This window comes from Phalangium opilio, unplaced genomic scaffold (assembly GCF_054372755.1).
Source record: "Phalangium opilio isolate 3A_F unplaced genomic scaffold, DU_Popi_V2 ptg000500l_1, whole genome shotgun sequence".
Classification (NCBI taxonomy): Eukaryota; Metazoa; Arthropoda; class Arachnida; order Opiliones; family Phalangiidae; genus Phalangium; species Phalangium opilio.
Genome location: NW_028324238.1, coordinates 486,977 through 504,426, shown reverse-complemented (window position 1 = coordinate 504,426; position 17,450 = coordinate 486,977). Strand labels below are relative to the sequence as shown.

General features: G+C 33.8%; 1 protein-coding gene across 2 annotated transcripts in view; it reads left to right on the top strand.

Annotated features, from left to right (window-relative positions):
- Positions 1–1,234: 1,234 nt before the first annotated feature.
- Positions 1,235–17,450, top strand: part of LOC149591758 (uncharacterized) — a 48,253-nt gene continuing 32,037 nt past the window's right edge. The window contains exon 1 of one of the 2 annotated variants that reach the window (XM_089861750.1): positions 1,235–1,981. In XM_089861750.1, coding sequence (XP_089717876.1) covers positions 1,471–1,981 — 511 coding nt within the window. In that variant the 5' untranslated portion in view covers positions 1,235–1,470. The remainder of the gene's footprint in view (positions 1,982–17,450) is intronic. The other variant, XM_089861749.1, reaches the window with a different exon arrangement.

Sequence of the window (17,450 nt, the reverse complement as noted above, 5' to 3'; positions counted from 1 at the left end):
ATGTTTATAATGAGTTGGTTTTCTAGAGCTAAGACCATTAACAGTCTAGAGTATGTTTTCAAAGTAAATGGTTTTCTAGGGTATGTTTTTTTAAGTAAATGGTTTTCTAGAGTATGTTTTTTTAATGTACTAGATTGTCTAGAATATGTATTAGGTTTTCTAGAGTATGTTTTTTTAATGTACTAGGTTTTCTAGAGTAAGTTTTTAATGTAGTAGGTTTTCTCTACAGTATGTTTTATGTACTATTATTTCTAGAGTATGTTTCTTAATGTACTAGGTTTTCTAGCGTATTTTATTGTGTAGTTTCTTGGCGCTGCTGTAATTTTCACCACTAAAATGGTTTTTTTTTGTTGTTTGAATCAAAAATATTATAATTCAAAAGTGGTATATTTCTACTATCTCTATTTGTTATAACAAAAAAAAGTACGGTTTTATGATCTATAAAATAAATCAAGGATATTTAAGTTTGGGGTAGAAATATAGAGACGTCAAAATTTAAATCAATGATGATTAAGAGTAAACACAAAGATTAGTGACAAATAGAGAATTTATAATAGATATTAAGGATATTATAGGAAAATATAGAAATTTTAGTCTATTTTAAGGAAATTATAGGAAAATATAGAAATTGTAGTCTATTTTAAGGAAATTATAGAAATTGTAGTCTATTTTAAGGAAATTATAGGAAAATTTAAGGATATTATAGGAAAATATAGAAACTTTAATAGATTTTAAGGATATTATAGGAAAATATAGAAATTATAATAGATTTTAAGGACATTATAGGAAAATATAGAATTTATAATCGATTTTAAGAAAATTATAGAAAAAATTGCGAATTTATTAAAGATTTTAAGGAAATTATAAGAAATAGAGAATTTATATTTATATATGCAAAAAGAAGTGTACAGTTTAAACATGTCATAACAGAATTTTTAAAATTTGAAATCATCAATGGGGCGTAGGCTTATTTCAGTTAATATAATCCAACGGCTCCTGTCATTATTCTACTAGAGAGAGTGACTACTACGGTAACGTTCTATCTTCGACTTGCCGTTCCCGTTCGTACTTCGTAGTCTCGTAGCCCTAGCCCTCGACCATGCCTCGAGTAAAGCCCGCGCTTTTTGTCACGTGACCATGACGTAAGAGGATGGCTTGAGGTGTTGTACCGATCCTTCTACGCCATTGGTTGGCCCAAATCCTCTCAGCCTTCTTCCCCGGAATCTAGAGTACTCGGAGAGACCGCGCGGCACAAGCGTTAGAGGCTTTTAGAGCGGCAAAGGAGGCCGAGTCGTAGCTCGTAGCGCGCCATTATTTTGGAAGCTACCGAGGAGATCAGTTTGCGTGCTGTACGCGGTGTGTGTAGACGTGTGTTGGAAACGTAACGTTAAACGTTTAGATTTTAGATAATATTAATAGTCGAACTTCGAAGACGTACTGTTTAAAAAAAATTAAATTGTGTGTTTGAAAATGGTTAGCGGCCCTATTGAAATGATGGCCGATCGAGGAGTTCTAGATCCGTTGCCCTTATTTTCGCGCGTTACGACAACGGGCAGAGTTTCGAGCCCGGGAGAAGGCCGCCTTAAAGTTCGACGTTCGCTCTTTGGGCCTCGTACGCCGGGAGAGAGTCACGAATTCGTTAGAAAAGAGGCGGAAGCCTTATTGGAAAGTGACTGTCGCAAATGGAACTTTGACTTTAAAAAAGAAACCCCGTACGCGCCAACCGAGAATCAGAGATGGGAATGGAGTAAGGTCGAAGAACGATTGTTGAGTAGGCCAAGTGAGGAAAACAACCGCAATAATATTACTACCGATGATCAAAAGGAAATCCAACGTCCCGCAATTTCTTGCGCGAATACGCGATTGCGTCCAAATATTAATGAATCCAACATTTCCGCCGCCGTAAATGAAACGCAATCCAAATTGCCCGAGTCTTTCACGGTGATAAGAAATAAACAGTATCAGCAGACAACGATGCACGGTGAGTTTATCCTTATTATATTTTAAATGATAATTCGCGACGTGTTTAATGCACACGTAGATTTTTATTGGGTTAATGTTTACTTGTATTATAAAGACAGACTAGTGCATTTATTTACATTAGTGGATTGAATTATTTCAAATGAATTATTGCACATTAAAGTGAAATCCAAAGTTATCGATTTATGGTTATTCATTTTGGCAAATTATGATTTATCATAAAATCTCTGCTAAACTTATCAAGAGCACTCGGGTTTATTGCGCAGAATAATTAATTACAAAGCTTAATTACAAAACTTTATGAATGCACATTGCATTGTTACGTATCACAACAATTTCGCATCAGTACATTCAATCAATATTTTGAGCTTGTCAAAATTTGTTGTCATAAAAATGGCGGTACCGAGTCTGAACGGATTTTTGGTGAAAACAAAAATAGGCACCGTATGAGAATACGCCTAATAAACGTTTAGTTCCCTCCCTCCCTCCCCCTTGACGGGTTGTCGTTTTCCAGGGCCTAGAGCGAGGGGACCATCACTTCTTCAAATCGCGTACACCTTGGTTTTTAAATCATTCAAATCACATAAATCAATTCCAAATCAAGCAAATCGCTATGAAATCAATGAAATCGTTCAAATCTCTGCACAATTCAGTGAAATCACTAGTAAATCATTCAAATCCCTGCACAAATCAGTGAAATCACTAGTAAATAATTCAAATAACTACCAGTGAAACCTATAGTAAATAAGTGGAATTTTAATCAAGGTATCATGAAATTTATCAAATCCTTAAAATTGCTACCAAATCATTCGAATCGTGCCAAATCATGCAAAATCAGCAAATCCCCTACAAATAATTGAAATCCCCGACGAATAATTCAAATCCCCGACAAGTCATTGAAATCCTTGACAAATCATTGAAATCCTCGACAAGTCACCAGTCCTTCAAATCATACAAATCATTTGCAAATCCTTCAAATGACATAAATCGGCTCGAAATCACCTTAAAATCGTGAGAATCACTCTCAAATCATTAAAATTGAATTCAAATCACCCAAAAATCGTGGAAATCTCTTAAATCATTAAAATCGGCTCCAAATAACCTTTAAATCGTGAAAAATCACTCAAATCGGCTCCAAATAACCTTAAAATCGTGAAAAATCACTCAAATCGGCTCCAAATCACCTTAAAATCGTGAAAAATCACTCAAATCGGCTCCAAATCACCTTAAAATCGTGAAAAATCACTCAAATCGGCTCCAAATCACCTTAAAATCGTGAAAAAGCACTCAAATCGGCTCCAAATCACCTTAAAATCGTGAAAAATCACTCAAATCGGCTCCAAATCACCTTAAAATCGTGAAAAAGCACTCAAATCGGCTCCAAATCACCTTAAAATCGTGAAAAAGCACTCAAATCGGCTCCAAATCACCTTAAAATCGTGAAAATCACTCAAATCGGCTCCGAATCACCTTAAAATCGTGAAAAAGCACTCAAATCGGCTCCTAATCACCTTAAAATCGTGAAAATCACTCAAATCGGCTCCGAATCACTTTAAAATCGTGAAAATCACTCTAAAATCATTCAAATCCCCTTAAAGTCGTGAAAATCACTCAAATCATTCAAATCGGCTCCAAATCACCTTAAAATCAGTCTCAAATCATTTAAATCGGCTCCAAATCTCCTTAAAATCGTGAAAGTCATTCAAATCGTCTCAAAACCACACTAAAATCGTAAAAATCACTCTCAAATAATTCAACTCGGCTCCAAATCACCCTTAAATCGCGGAAAATCACTCTAAAATCATTGAAATCGTCAAAATCGATAGGGATTTCAAATCTCGTACGCTTTTAACGTGTAGTAATGAGGGCTCCCTCGGCCGAGAGCGTCTAATCCGGTCTCTTTTAAAGCGAGAGCAAACAGCGGACGCTATTTTACATCACGCGCCCGGGGATAGTGCCTAACTTTTTTGGCCTCTTCCTCAGCTGCAGGCTTTGGGCTTTAAAAAAGCCTTGTCGCTCGCAACTCCCCCCCCCCCTATACCCTCTCTCCCTCTTAGTTGTTGATAAGCTTGCCGACGTAGGAGATTCCCCCCTCCACTTATTTCCCCTCCTCCCTAGAAATGCTGGGGTCGTAAAGAATATTCCGTGATGTTTTGGTTGTATGGGGTCTTTAAAAACCGCACCACGAAGTTCTTCTTCTTCTTAAAAGAAAAGGAGTTTTTAGGCATAATTTTTGGAAGAATCGCAACTTTAGATACACAAGGACGCTGACTATAGTTGCCAGCTGGTGTTTAAATGTATGTATGCCTTGTAGAGTTATAACCAAGGGAGTGGTTATTTGGCTGTTCCTGGTTGTTATAACCAGGGTAGGTGTTATTATTTTTTGCGAGTTGCTGAGATACCAGCCCCAGAATATCTTTCCATCCTAGATATATGTGCAGAATTTTAACATTCACTCAGAAAATAATTTAATGGGGAAAATACGTTTGGTATATTATGCGTTCGATATTGAATTTGTGGTTATACAAAAGGTGGTTTTGCCGTTCTCGCAATGTTGCCATAATATTTCCTAAATTTTACCCTAATTTCTTCCGTATTCTATTTTCTCCACCAATTTCTTATATTTTTCTAAATTTTGCAGCAATTTCTTATATTTTTCTAAATTTTGCAGCAATTTCCTATATTTTTCTAAATTTTGCAGCAATTTCCTATATTTTTCTAAATTTTGCAGCAATTTCCTATATTTTTCTAAATTTTGCAGCAATTTCCTATATTTTTCTAAATTTTGCAGCAATTTCCTATGTTTTTCTAAAATTTGCAGCAATTTCCTATATTTTCTAAATTTTACGACAATTTCATAAATTTTTCTTAATTTTTCCACCAATTTCTTAAAATTTTCTAATTTTTACACCAATTTCTTAAAATTTTCTAATTTTTACACCAATTTCTTAAATTTTTCTAAATTTTACACCAATTTCTTAAATTTTTCTAAATTTTACACCAATTTCTTAAATTTTTCTAAATTTTACACCAATTTCTTATTTTTTCTAATTTTTACACCAATTTCTTAAATTTTTCTAAATTTTACACCAATTTCTTATAAAATTTCTAAATTTTACACCAATTTCTTAAAAATTTCTAAATTTTACACCAATTTCTTAAAAATTTCTAAATTTTACACCAATTTCTTAAAATTTACTGAATTTTACACCAATTTCTTAAAATTTACTAAATTTTACACCAATTTCTTAAAATTTACTGAATTTTACACCAATTTCTTAAAATTTACTGAATTTTACACCAATTTCTTAAATTCTACTAAATTTTAAACCAATTTCTTAAATTCTACTAAATTTTAAACCAATTTCTTAAATTCTACTAAATTTTAAACCAATTTCTTAAATTCTACTAAATTTTAAACCAATTTCTTAAATTCTACTAAATTTAACACCAATTTCCCTTTGTCACCCTGCAAATAATAAAAAAAAAACCCCCAAAACCATTAATCTGTAAGCAAAACTCGTGGCCTACTTGATATAAAAATATTGTCAATATCAGTTATCAAATAATTAAAGCTGACAAGTGCTAAGTTTGTGCTCTTATCGACAAGTGCGCGATGATATTTAGCTCACTAATTAAAACTCAGATAATACAGTATATGGGTCGTGTTATTTAAAAGCTTGATAAGGTTGAATTTTCAGTTAAGTTATTTGTTTAATTTAAATTGCTGAAAGTGAACTAATGAGTAGGCCCCTAGAAAATATAATTGCTCATGATTGTCATGTCTGCTTTAACATTGTAGTTAGATGCATCAAAAATTAAAACCGAAATGACTTCAAATTTTCATTTGAACTGCTGGTATGTTCTCATAGTTGACTAAAATGAAGAGCAGAGTCAAAGGGCATGCGCAAATAGACAAATGTCACGTCTATCAACAGTTCGAAAAATATCACTAGTTTACCGAATTGAAGTGCAGATTTGAAGGGCTCAAATATAGAAAAATGTATTCGCAAACTTTATTAACAACTCGAAAAATATATCAATTTTTTCCATTTATTTCTATTGTATGTTCGAATAATATCACCTTGTGATAAGACTGTATGAATTTCAAGATATTTTTGAAAATTAAACTAATATTAAAATGGTAAATTTTAATAATGTGATTTATTTTCAAAAATAATTAACGCTTTGAAGCAGTTATAATTACATTGAATCAGGGATAGATTTAATTTTAGAAGTAGGAATGGAGAACGGTTAGTATTTACTTCAGTCCGACACATAGCCCAGAATAGAGCCCCTCCCTCCAACACGTAACGAAAAGTTTAAATTATCTTATTGGCTCACTTAAACTACGTTTTGATGACGTTGCTGACGGGGACGGCAAAAAATACGTAATTCCTTTTTACCTCTGTCGATATGACCCGCCTCTTTTCATACCCCCCCCCCTTTCACGCGCACCCAGATTACTCTGTTCTCCATTCCTACTTCTAAAATTAAATTTATCTCTGATTGAATACAGTTCTTAATGGAGGAATCCGATATTCAGTTTTATCATAAGATATATTCCATAAGTCTGTCACTGGTTTCTAAGAGCTTGTCATGAAGTGAGGGGTGGGTAAGACGTCATAGATTGTCGTAAAGCGACGCCTGGTGAGGCGTTGTCAAAGGCTTAATACAGAATAAATTTAGAGATGGACCGATACCGATCCCATATCGGTATCGGTACCGATATTTGACTTTAACCGTCATATCGGTATCGGTTAAAAATGAACCGATATTTCTACCCGATATTTTTTAAAGAAAATATCGGTTCATTTTTAACTGATACCGATATATCGGTACCGATACCGATATGGGATCGGTATCGGCCCATCTCTACAACCTATATTATAGCATCTATTTTCTCATTGATATCGGTTAATATATATCGGTATCGGTTTAATATCGGTTTATTCGAAGGATCGGGTAAAATATCGGTATCGGTACGTATTAGTTTCCCAAGTATCGAAAGAGATCGGTATCGGTTAAAACTGGTATCGGCCCTCTCTAATAAATAGGAAGATAGACTGCAAAATTAACTTAGTGTAGTCAATTCTCGCTTGTCGTTTTCGAACTAGCTCACAGTAAATCTATGGCATTACGACGTATAGATACTAGAGATGGGCCGATACCAGTTTTAACCGATACCGATATCATTCGATACTTGGGAAACCGATACGTACCGATACCGATATTTTACCCGATCCTTCGAATAAACCGATATTAAACCGATACCGATATATTAACCGATATCAATAAGAAAATAGATGCTATAATATAGGTTGTAGAGATGGGCCGATACCGATCCCATATCGGTATTGGTACCGATATTTGACTTTAAACGATATATCGGTATTGGTTGAAAATGAACCGATACCGATCCCATATCGGTATTGGTACCGATATTTGACTTTAAACGATATATCGGTATTGGTTGAAAATGAACCGATATTTTTCCTTAAAAAATATCGGGTAGAAATATCGGTTCATTTTTTACCGATACCGATATATCGGTTAAAGTCAAATATCGGTACCGATACCGATATGGGATCGGTATCGGCCCATCTCTAATAGATACTATAGGTAGTGTCATACTTATGGAAGATATTTTTATATAAACTTATGGTTTTATTAAAAGCAAGGGCATATCACGTCAATGTTTCGCCATCCCTATTATTGAAGTTCGCCGCAATTTTTTTGTTTATATTTAAAACTGATTCCACTGTTCTTACCGACAACATCCTGTTCCGATTTAATTTTTCAACACGGGTTCGAATCTATCCCACGCTTGTATATAATATTATTAGTAAAATATTTTGAATATTGTCGCGTGCTCTTTTATAACTATTATTGCAAACATCTTTTTTTTGTGCAACGTATTAAAGCAAAACGAGCAAAGTTCTTGCGTAACGCCGTTTGGAGCGTAAGCTTTCGAGCCTATTTATACAACTGTTAAGTGTTGGGAGGTTTAAGGCAGGAAATGGGTAGATACGCTGCGTCACCCCCTTTTAATTTCTACCTCCTATTGCTTTAGTTTCCAGTAACCTAGTCGGGCGCGTGCCAAAATTTGAATAATATATTAATCAGGGCCAACTATGAAGAAAGGAAAGGTTATTTTTCTCGCTGACTCTAGCACCCTGCATGGTGACAAGGGAAATTTTATCTTAGCGCACGCGTAATGGCCTTGAATATTCAATTTATTGTGTCAGATTGATTTTGGGATTGGTTATTATGGTTAATACAGGGTTCATAGTGACGAGGTAAACCTGGGAAATTTAGAGTTTTTAGGAAAAATTACCTGTTAATAAACCACTCTCATTGTCAATACTCCATATATGCGGAAAAAACCTGGGAAATATAAGGGAGAGACCCTGGAAAAAAACAGGGAAATGTAAGGGAGAAACTCTGGAAATAAACAGGGAAATGTACGGGAGAAACCCTGGAAATAAACAGGGAAATGTAAGGGAGAAACTCTGGAAATAAACAGGGAAATATAAGGGAGAAACTCTGGAAATAAACAGGGAAATGTAAGGGAGAAACTCTGGAAATAAACAGGGAAATATAAGGGAGGGACCCTGGAAATAAACAGGGAAATGTAAGGGAGGGACCCTGGAAATAAACAGGGAAATGTAAGGGAGAAACCCTGGAAAAAAAACCCGGGAAATGTAAGGGAGAGACCCTGGAAATAAACAGGGAAATGTAAGGGAGAGACCCTGGAAATAAACGGAAATGTAAGAGAGAAACCCTGTAAAAAAACCCCGGGAAATGTAAGGGAGAAACCCTGGAAAAAAAACCCGGGAAATGTAAGGGAGAAACCCTGTAAAAAAACCCGGGAAATGTAAGGGAGAAACCCTGGAAAAAAAACCCGGGAAATGTAAGGGAGAAACCCTGGAAAAAAAAACCCGGGAAATGTAAGGGAGAAACCCTGTAAAAAAACCCGGGAAATGTAAGGGAGAAACCCTGGAAAAAAACCCGGGAAATATAAGGGACAAACCCTAAAAAAATCAGGGAAATATAAGGGACAAACCCTGAAAAAAAAAACAGGGAAATCAGTTTTCTGAAAGTTGTATTAACCCTGTAATAGACCATTTCATTAATTAATAAAGGCGGGAGGCTGCCTTATTAGGTTATTTTCTATGGCGTATGGCACCAAGAGGCAACGCCAGACGGAGCCCAAGTTCACTACACGTGGGAGGCTTGCTAATTCGCACTGCCTCTAGCGGTGCTTCTTAGCGCGAGGAAAATAACCCAAGATGGCGGTACTCCGCCTGTGATGTTTCAGTTTGCCTTACTTTTAGAATTAATGAAATCGTCTAATATAACGTTTAAACTTTGCTTACAATAAGCTAACATATTTTTCCAATAGTAATTTTATTTTTAGGCCCACGAAATTAATTATTTGTCTCTTTTTTTATAATTACAAATTTTTCGCGTATCTTCATTTCGAATTTATATCATGTTATGCCAAATATCTTTTAAAATATCTTAGTTACAATCCATTATAGAAAATAGCAAAAATGACTCATACCATTTTAATTTAAACTGTTAACACAAAGTTCTGAACGGAATTCAGGCTAAAAATGGGTCCTACATGAAACTTATATTATTTAACATTGAAAATTTTAAATTTCATTATTTTATACACTATTTTGAACAAAAAACAAGCATCTTCTAGGCCTAGTCTATTTACTCGTTAAGAAAACCCTGGAGGAGAGGGTGGTAGTTTGAAAATGTATCAGAAGGAAACTTGTTAGAACATGCCCACCAGAAAAGGATCTCCGTCCGTGTTCTAGTAGTACTTTATCATTTGGCCCGGGGTTCGTTAGACTCGCATCACGTGGCCTTGCTCTCGCTCTTTTACACAAAAATTCACCCTAGCTAGCTAGCAATTACTCTACACCCTCGAAATAAATGTATTGGGCAATGTCAGTTAGATAAACTTAACTGCGATCAATGTATATGGCCTTCTTTCAGTCCGATCGGAGCCTCCGAGATACCTAGGCCCGTGCGTGTAGATTTTTATGTGGGGAAATATCCAGTTTCATAGAGGAAATATTTTCACCCAATTTGTGTACTAGATGGCGCTCTTATTACAGTTGCAGAGGGGGTCTTCCATAAATTGTCGTTGATATTTTAGGGGCCAATTATAAAAATTTTATGAAAGAGAAAGGTTACACCCTTAAATTAACGTTATTGTTTTAGGGTATATTCACATTTTATTGAATCTTTTGGTTAGATTGTGTGGACAACAAAATTAATTATGAGATTTTAACATTGTTGTTTGTTTTAGAAAAACAAAACTTCAGTTTTATTATACCATAAGAGAATTTTTTACTCCTTCATAACCTTAGCTTTTTAATCCTTTACTTCTTTGGCATGATTGTTTAATAAAAGGTCTTCGGAAATTTTCTAAAACATTTTCTTACTATCCGCGGCCTCGGCTTCACCGCTCAACGTCTATGCCTTGCCCTAATATTGTAGCAGTCGACGGGGTCACGAGACTGAACTTATTTTTATTTTACGAAGCTAAAAGCGCCCCCAAGCGAGAAAACACGGCGAACTAAGTTAGTTAAAAAAATATTCTCGCTTCGCAATAGGCACGGGCCTAGATCATCTCGGAGGCTCCGAGCTAAGATATTCTGAGAACTTCATTTTGTTTTTTGAATTTTGGGTGGAAACGAAGCGTTCTTACGTTTCTTGTCTCGACACGATCTTAGTTCTTCTAAGATTTTAAAAGTGGCTGTAACCACCTCAATGGTAGTATTTTACCTGTCAGTGTGTTACTTTGTAGCAATAGGCTCCGGCACATTTCCATATTCTCAACAGGGGGCGTCGAGTAAAGCTTATATTTTGTCGATATATTCTGACCAGGTGGGTGAAAAATACCTGGTATATTTTCCATTGTTACCTACCTATGCATATTTCACAGGCTCTTATAATGGGCAAAGATTTAGTTGAAAACTTCAAATTTCTAAAGTTTCATAAATTGACAGTTTAGAGAAAGTATGAGGTAGTTTTTGAAAGGCTTGTTTTGACACGTTAAACTAAGGAGGATAAATGAATGGAGACGAAAATACGATGTGAAATTTCATTTCAATTCTTGGCGTTGGATATTTGAATTTCTCAGTCTATAATAATGAGCAAAAGTGTAGTCGAAAATTCCAAATTTTTGAAGTTCAAAATAATGTACAGCTCAGAGAAAGTATGAGGTTGTTTTCGAAATGCTTGCTTGGACACTTTAAACTAAGGATGATAAATGAATGGAGACGAAAATACGATGTAAAATTTCATTTCAATTTTTGTCTTGGATATTTATCCGCGGGGCTGATCACTTGTGAAATTGAGTGTACAAATGCCCATGAAATCAGATTTCCAACATCTTGAAATCTTGGTTGAAATTTTTAAATCTTGAAATTTTTGGAAATCTTAGTTGAAATCTCGAAATGTTAGTTTAAATCTTCAAATCTTAGTTGAAATCTTCGAGAATTTTAGTTGAAATTCGGAAATTTTATGAAAGCTTGGTTGAAATTTTTGGAAATTTTATGAAATCTTGGTTGAAATTTCTTGAAATTTTATGAAATCTTGGTTGAAATTTCTGGAATTTTTTTGAAATCTGTTGAAATTGTAAAACTTCTATGGAAATATTGAAATCTCTGCTGAAATCATGAAATTTTTCCATCTTTGTTTGAAATCTTACTAAATTTTGTTGAAATTTATGAAAATTGTAAAAATTTCTGAAATTTTTCAAATCTTTAGAAATCATTACGAATTTTTTGAAATCTGAAATCGAGTGTACATATTTTTGGAAGTGATCAGCCCCTCGTATTTATCAGTCCACAATGGGCAAAAGTGTAGTTGAAAATTAAAATTTGTAAAGTTCAAAAAAAATTGCAGTTTAGAGAAAGTATAAGGTTGTTTTCGAAAGGCTTGTTTGAACACGTTAAACCTAGGAGGATAAATGAATGTAGACGAAAACAAGATGTATTTCCAGGATATCTAAAGAAAAAACTGGTTTCTTAGAGATTTTCATTTCAGTAAATTATATTCATTTGTAAATTAGTCAACACTGGATTTGGCCTCGCTTATTGCCATAAATTATGTTTATTTTTATTATCATGGGAGAAAGAAATGCAAGCGAGACTACATTATAAATAATTTACGTACTATTTGCTTTTAATAAATAACTTTGTGTACGTTGTTTATACGTAATTATCCACTATTCATATAACTTACGAAGAGTTGAAGTTTCACCACACTAACTAAGCAGGTTTTACGTATTATTTATTTATTTTTAAATAATGAGTTAAAATGGCAAAGAGCTAAAAACGTAGGGTTCATTATTTATAACCTTCAGAAAAATAAGTTTCCTATGTTTATTTCAAAAAATGTTTTAAGTTGAAACTTTAGAAATATTGAATATATTTGGTGAAAATTCAGAATTTCAGGAATATTGCTCTAATATATGTGAAAAACCCAGGGAAAATCTTGGAAATATCCGTGAAAATATTCGTGAAAAATCCTGAAAATATTAGGAAAATATTCTTGAAAAATCCTGAAAATATTAGGAAAATATTCGTGAAAAATCCTGAAAATATTAGGAAAATATTCGTGAAAAATCCTGAAAATATTAGGAAAATATTCGTGAAAAATCCTGAAAATATTAGGAAAATATTCGTGAAAAATCCTGAAAATATTAGGAAAATATTCGTGTAAAATCCTGAAAATATTAGGAAAATATTCCTGAAAAGTCCTGAAAATATTAGGAAAATATTCTTGAAAAATCCTGAAAATATTAGGAAAATATTCTTGAAAAATCCTGAAAATATTAGGAAAATATTCGTGAAAAATCCTGAAAATATTAGGAAAATATTCGTGAAAAATCCTGAAAATATTAGGAAAATATTCGTGAAAAATCCTGAAAATATTAGGAAAATATTCGTGTAAAATCCTGAAAATATTAGGAAAATATTCGTGTAAAATCCTGAAAATATTAGGAAAATATTCGTGTAAAATCCTGAAAATATTAGGAAAATATTCGTGTAAAGTCCTGAAAATATTAGGAAAATATTCGTGTAAAATCCTGAAAATATTAGGAAAATATTCGTGTAAAATCCTGAAAATATTAGGAAAATATTCGTGTAAAATCCTGAAAATATTAGGAAAATATTCGTGTAAAATCCTGAAAATATTAGGAAAATATTCGTGTAAAATCCTGAAAATATTAGGAAAATATTCGTGAAAAATCCTGAAAATATTAGGAAAATATTCGTGAAAAATCCTGAAAATATTAGGAAAATATTCGTGAAAAATCAACTGAAAATACAGGGATATATTCGTGAAAATACCAGGGAAAATGGGAAATATCCGTGAAAAATCCTGAAAATATCTGTGAAAAATTATGAATATATTATTGATATTTCTGTGAAAAATTATGAATACAGGAAAATAGGTTTTTCAAAGGTTTATAAACTATAAAAACCAAAAAATGAAATAAAAATCCTTCAATTTAATATAATTGAAATCCCGGTAAAGACTTAGCATGTAAATTTAATTTAAAAACTATACTACTGTTTTATCCTTCTCATAAAAAAAACTATTGGTCTTGAAATTTTTTAAAATTCAAGATTAGAAGTTAACTAAAACTACCACTATCTGCGTGGAATCCTATCGTTGTCATAAAGCAATTCTGGGCAAAGTGAAAAATCGCGTTACCACTTCAAACACAGTAAAGGGGTTCATAAAAATGATTTCTTTTAGCCCGGAATTTATTTCTTTTTATCTTATCTTAAAACTTAGTCATCGTTGATGAGTCGGAAAACGGTACTGAACTGTAGATGTTATTCGAGAGCGAACATGCCCGGGCAGGTGGGAACAGGTTGACTTGGTAAGCGTCGAAATCATAGGGAAGAGAGGCATAAGAAAGGAAAGGGAACGCGACGGGGGGTAGAAAAAGCGCGGGAAAAAGAACGCTTTCACCATGACAGAAGTGTACTGTACTGTACAAACGTGGAGGCTGAAAATTTATTTTAAAAAGGGTGTGCATTTATTAACTGGGTTTACAATTTATTAATTTTTTACCAAAGTTTTGGCTGCATTATATGTTGACTGCTAGCAGTCTAGAAGCATTAAGCAAACACTTACTGTTCCTTTTATAAAATTGCTCGATGGAAATTGGCATTATTGTTGCAACTATACCTCAGGCAATTTCTAGTAAAAATCTTGAGTTTCTGATACCCTTGAAGCATATTGCTTCGTTTTCAGTGAATTTCACTAGCGTTTGAAACACTACGATTTTTGACACAAACACTACTATTTTTGACACAAACACTACGATTTTTGACACAAACACTACGATTTTTGACACAAACACTACGATTTTTGACACAAACACTACGATTTTTGACACAAACACTACGATTTTTGACACAAACACTACGATTTTTGACATAAACACTACGATTTTTGACATAAACACTACGATTTTTAACATAAACACTACGATTTTTAACATAAACACTACGATTTTTGACATAAACACTACGATTTTTGACATAAACACTACGATTTTTGACATAAGCACTACGATTTTTGACATAAGCACTACGATTTTTGACATAAACACTACGATTTTTGACATAAGCACTACGATTTTTGACATAAGCACTACGATTTTTGACATAAGCACTACGATTTTTGACATAAGCACTACGATTGTTCACTGAAGTACTACGATTTTTCACTGAAACACTACGATTTTTCACTGAAACACTGCGATTTTTCACTGAAACACTGCGATTTTTGACAAGCATTTATTGGCCTTATATAGCAGAATCATGTAATTACGATCTTACTAACTACCCACTAATTAATTAATTTATTCATCCTTTTTAATCACTTATTTTTCTCCATTGAGATCTGCTAATAATATTTTATAGACGTCACGCTATCTTATCACTTACCTCGGTTTTGACCACCATATTAGAATACTTCAGCTTTGGCAATACAATTTATCCCCTCAATATTGACATGATCAAGTCACGTGGTTTTTTTTCCTCGCAAAAAAATCCGGTTTTTCTGTGGGAATATAAGACGGAAATTTGCTATAACGCGTAAATCAAAATAAAAACATACTTCTTATCTGAGAAGCAACTTGCAATGGCATAATTTAACCATAATCATCAATCTAATATTCAGGGTCCATTGAAAATTCACAAACAAACTCGGGAACCCCGTAATATTTCATCACATGACATAATATAAATTATCTGAACTTTAAAACCATCAGCTTAATCACCGAAACATTCCTTCATAACTTTGTTGAAATCAAATACTTTAAAGCTTTCAATCATGAATTTTTTCTCCTCATTTTAAGAATCCAATTACGAATTTTTTATGCTTAATGACGTTGAGCCAAGGCCTCAAGGACGAGGACGTTCTAATTGTAAATTTTTTTCAAAAACAATGGATGGTTTGTTTTGCAGCAAAATTTAGAAAATTATATTTAATTTTAATAAAAATTTCGATATACTATATAAATCTTGGTTGAATTGGATCAAATTTGCTATCTCAAATTTCACTAAAGAATTGTTTGGCTTTTAATATTAATTGATTCCCTATCAAAATTTCGCTCCAATTTTTTTATTTGTAAGATAAGGATATATCTCGCTTTTAGTTATTTTATAAAGGAAACGGATATCCTTGTTTTTAAAATTCGCCAATAATATTTCAATTTGAAACTGTGTGTCTGTTTTGTACCCTAATTATTAAGTCTGTAAATAACTTCTTAAAGGCCGACTTCCATCGAAAAGGGTTCTAGCGAACTGAAAACCGGGCATCGTGACTAACAATGAAGCGACCGTGCCGATTTTTGAATCCCCGCTTGGTCAAAAGATGGAAGGGTTCTCGCTAACCGAAAGCCGTGCAATGTGGTTCTAGCGAACTGAAGATGAACAATAGAAATCCTTTTAAATTTATTACCTCTCTAATTTTTGCTTTCCCCTGAAGGAAATTCTCTATTGTGTATCTTCAGTTCGCTAGAACCACATTGCACGGCTTTCAGTTAGCTAGAACCCTTCCATCTTTTACCCCTGCGGGGATTCGAAAATCGGCACGGTCGCTCCATTGTTAGTCTCGATGCTCGGTTTTCAGTTCGCTAGAACTCTTTTCGATGGAAGTCGGCCTTTAATCTAGACCCCTAATTAAGAATAGTTTTAGTGAATTTGAAACTTGTCCCATGTAAACCTCAACTCTTATATTTATATTCTTATTAGCATAAATCCATTATCACCTTAAAACACCAACATAACCAATCACTATGGCAAGCTTGCGGAATCATTCCTAACTTGGTTTATACTCATACATCTGCCCAATGAAACAAATTTGGAACAATTGAAAGATGTTAGTTTTTGTACCCAAAAACATCATGCAGATATTTCATAAGGGCAAAGACTTTTTAGTTGTAGTGTATCTAGTAACTTAAAACGGTCGGGTAGCTTAGCTACTCTACAATATTTATGAACAAGTTGTTGGTGTGTATGTTAACTTGGATGCTGACATACTCGTTACTTGTAAGCCAATATCATTTCATACCCCGACATCATAAGGCCTATCTCGGTAAATATTTCTCTAAATCATATGTTATTTAAAATCTTAATCACTTCAATGCTTTATAATCTCATAATTGAAGTACATGGAATTTAAAACAACAATTATAACGACATCATCATATCATTTCACGCATTATACATCCGGTGTCTGTTGCCCTGCACCACATGGAATATAGACCAAGGTCTTAACTTAAAATATTTTTGTAAAACAAGTGAACTGAGCCTGACAGCATCCCCACGCCTTGGGTGTACCAGAAAAACCAACGTTCATCCAACAGCCGCTTGAACATTTGGCAATCAGAAAGAGGCGAACGTTATACCCCGGAAGTATTTTGCAGGCAGAATTCCTAATTTGAATATTTATACAAGGTTACTTACAACAGGGGGTGGGGTAGAGAGAGGCTCGGAGTATTTAGTGTACTTGGTTATTTATTTATTTTTTTTTTTTCGTTAAAACGTTACATGTCGTGGAATGGAATTTGCTGTTTATTTTGGACCCGTTTTCTAGTTCGTAGATAAGAATTTTTTATTCAGGATTAAAACGAGTATAACATAAGGCAGACCGCCAGGAAACCGCCTAGGAACATTAGCAGTTGTTCTAGTATCTGGTTGCTGCTCGCAACGAGTTTGCGGAAGTCCTTGACATTCATATTCTTGGCGCGATGCTCGGCATTTTCCTCGTTTAGATATTGATCGCTTTGAAGTTTCAGTTTCGCCTTTTTTTTTGGTTTTGTTTATCTTTTGTAGACGCAATATTTAAATTTGTCTTTACGTGTATGGAAATATTTAGATGAAAATGCTAATGCGGTTGGTTAAGGCCAATGC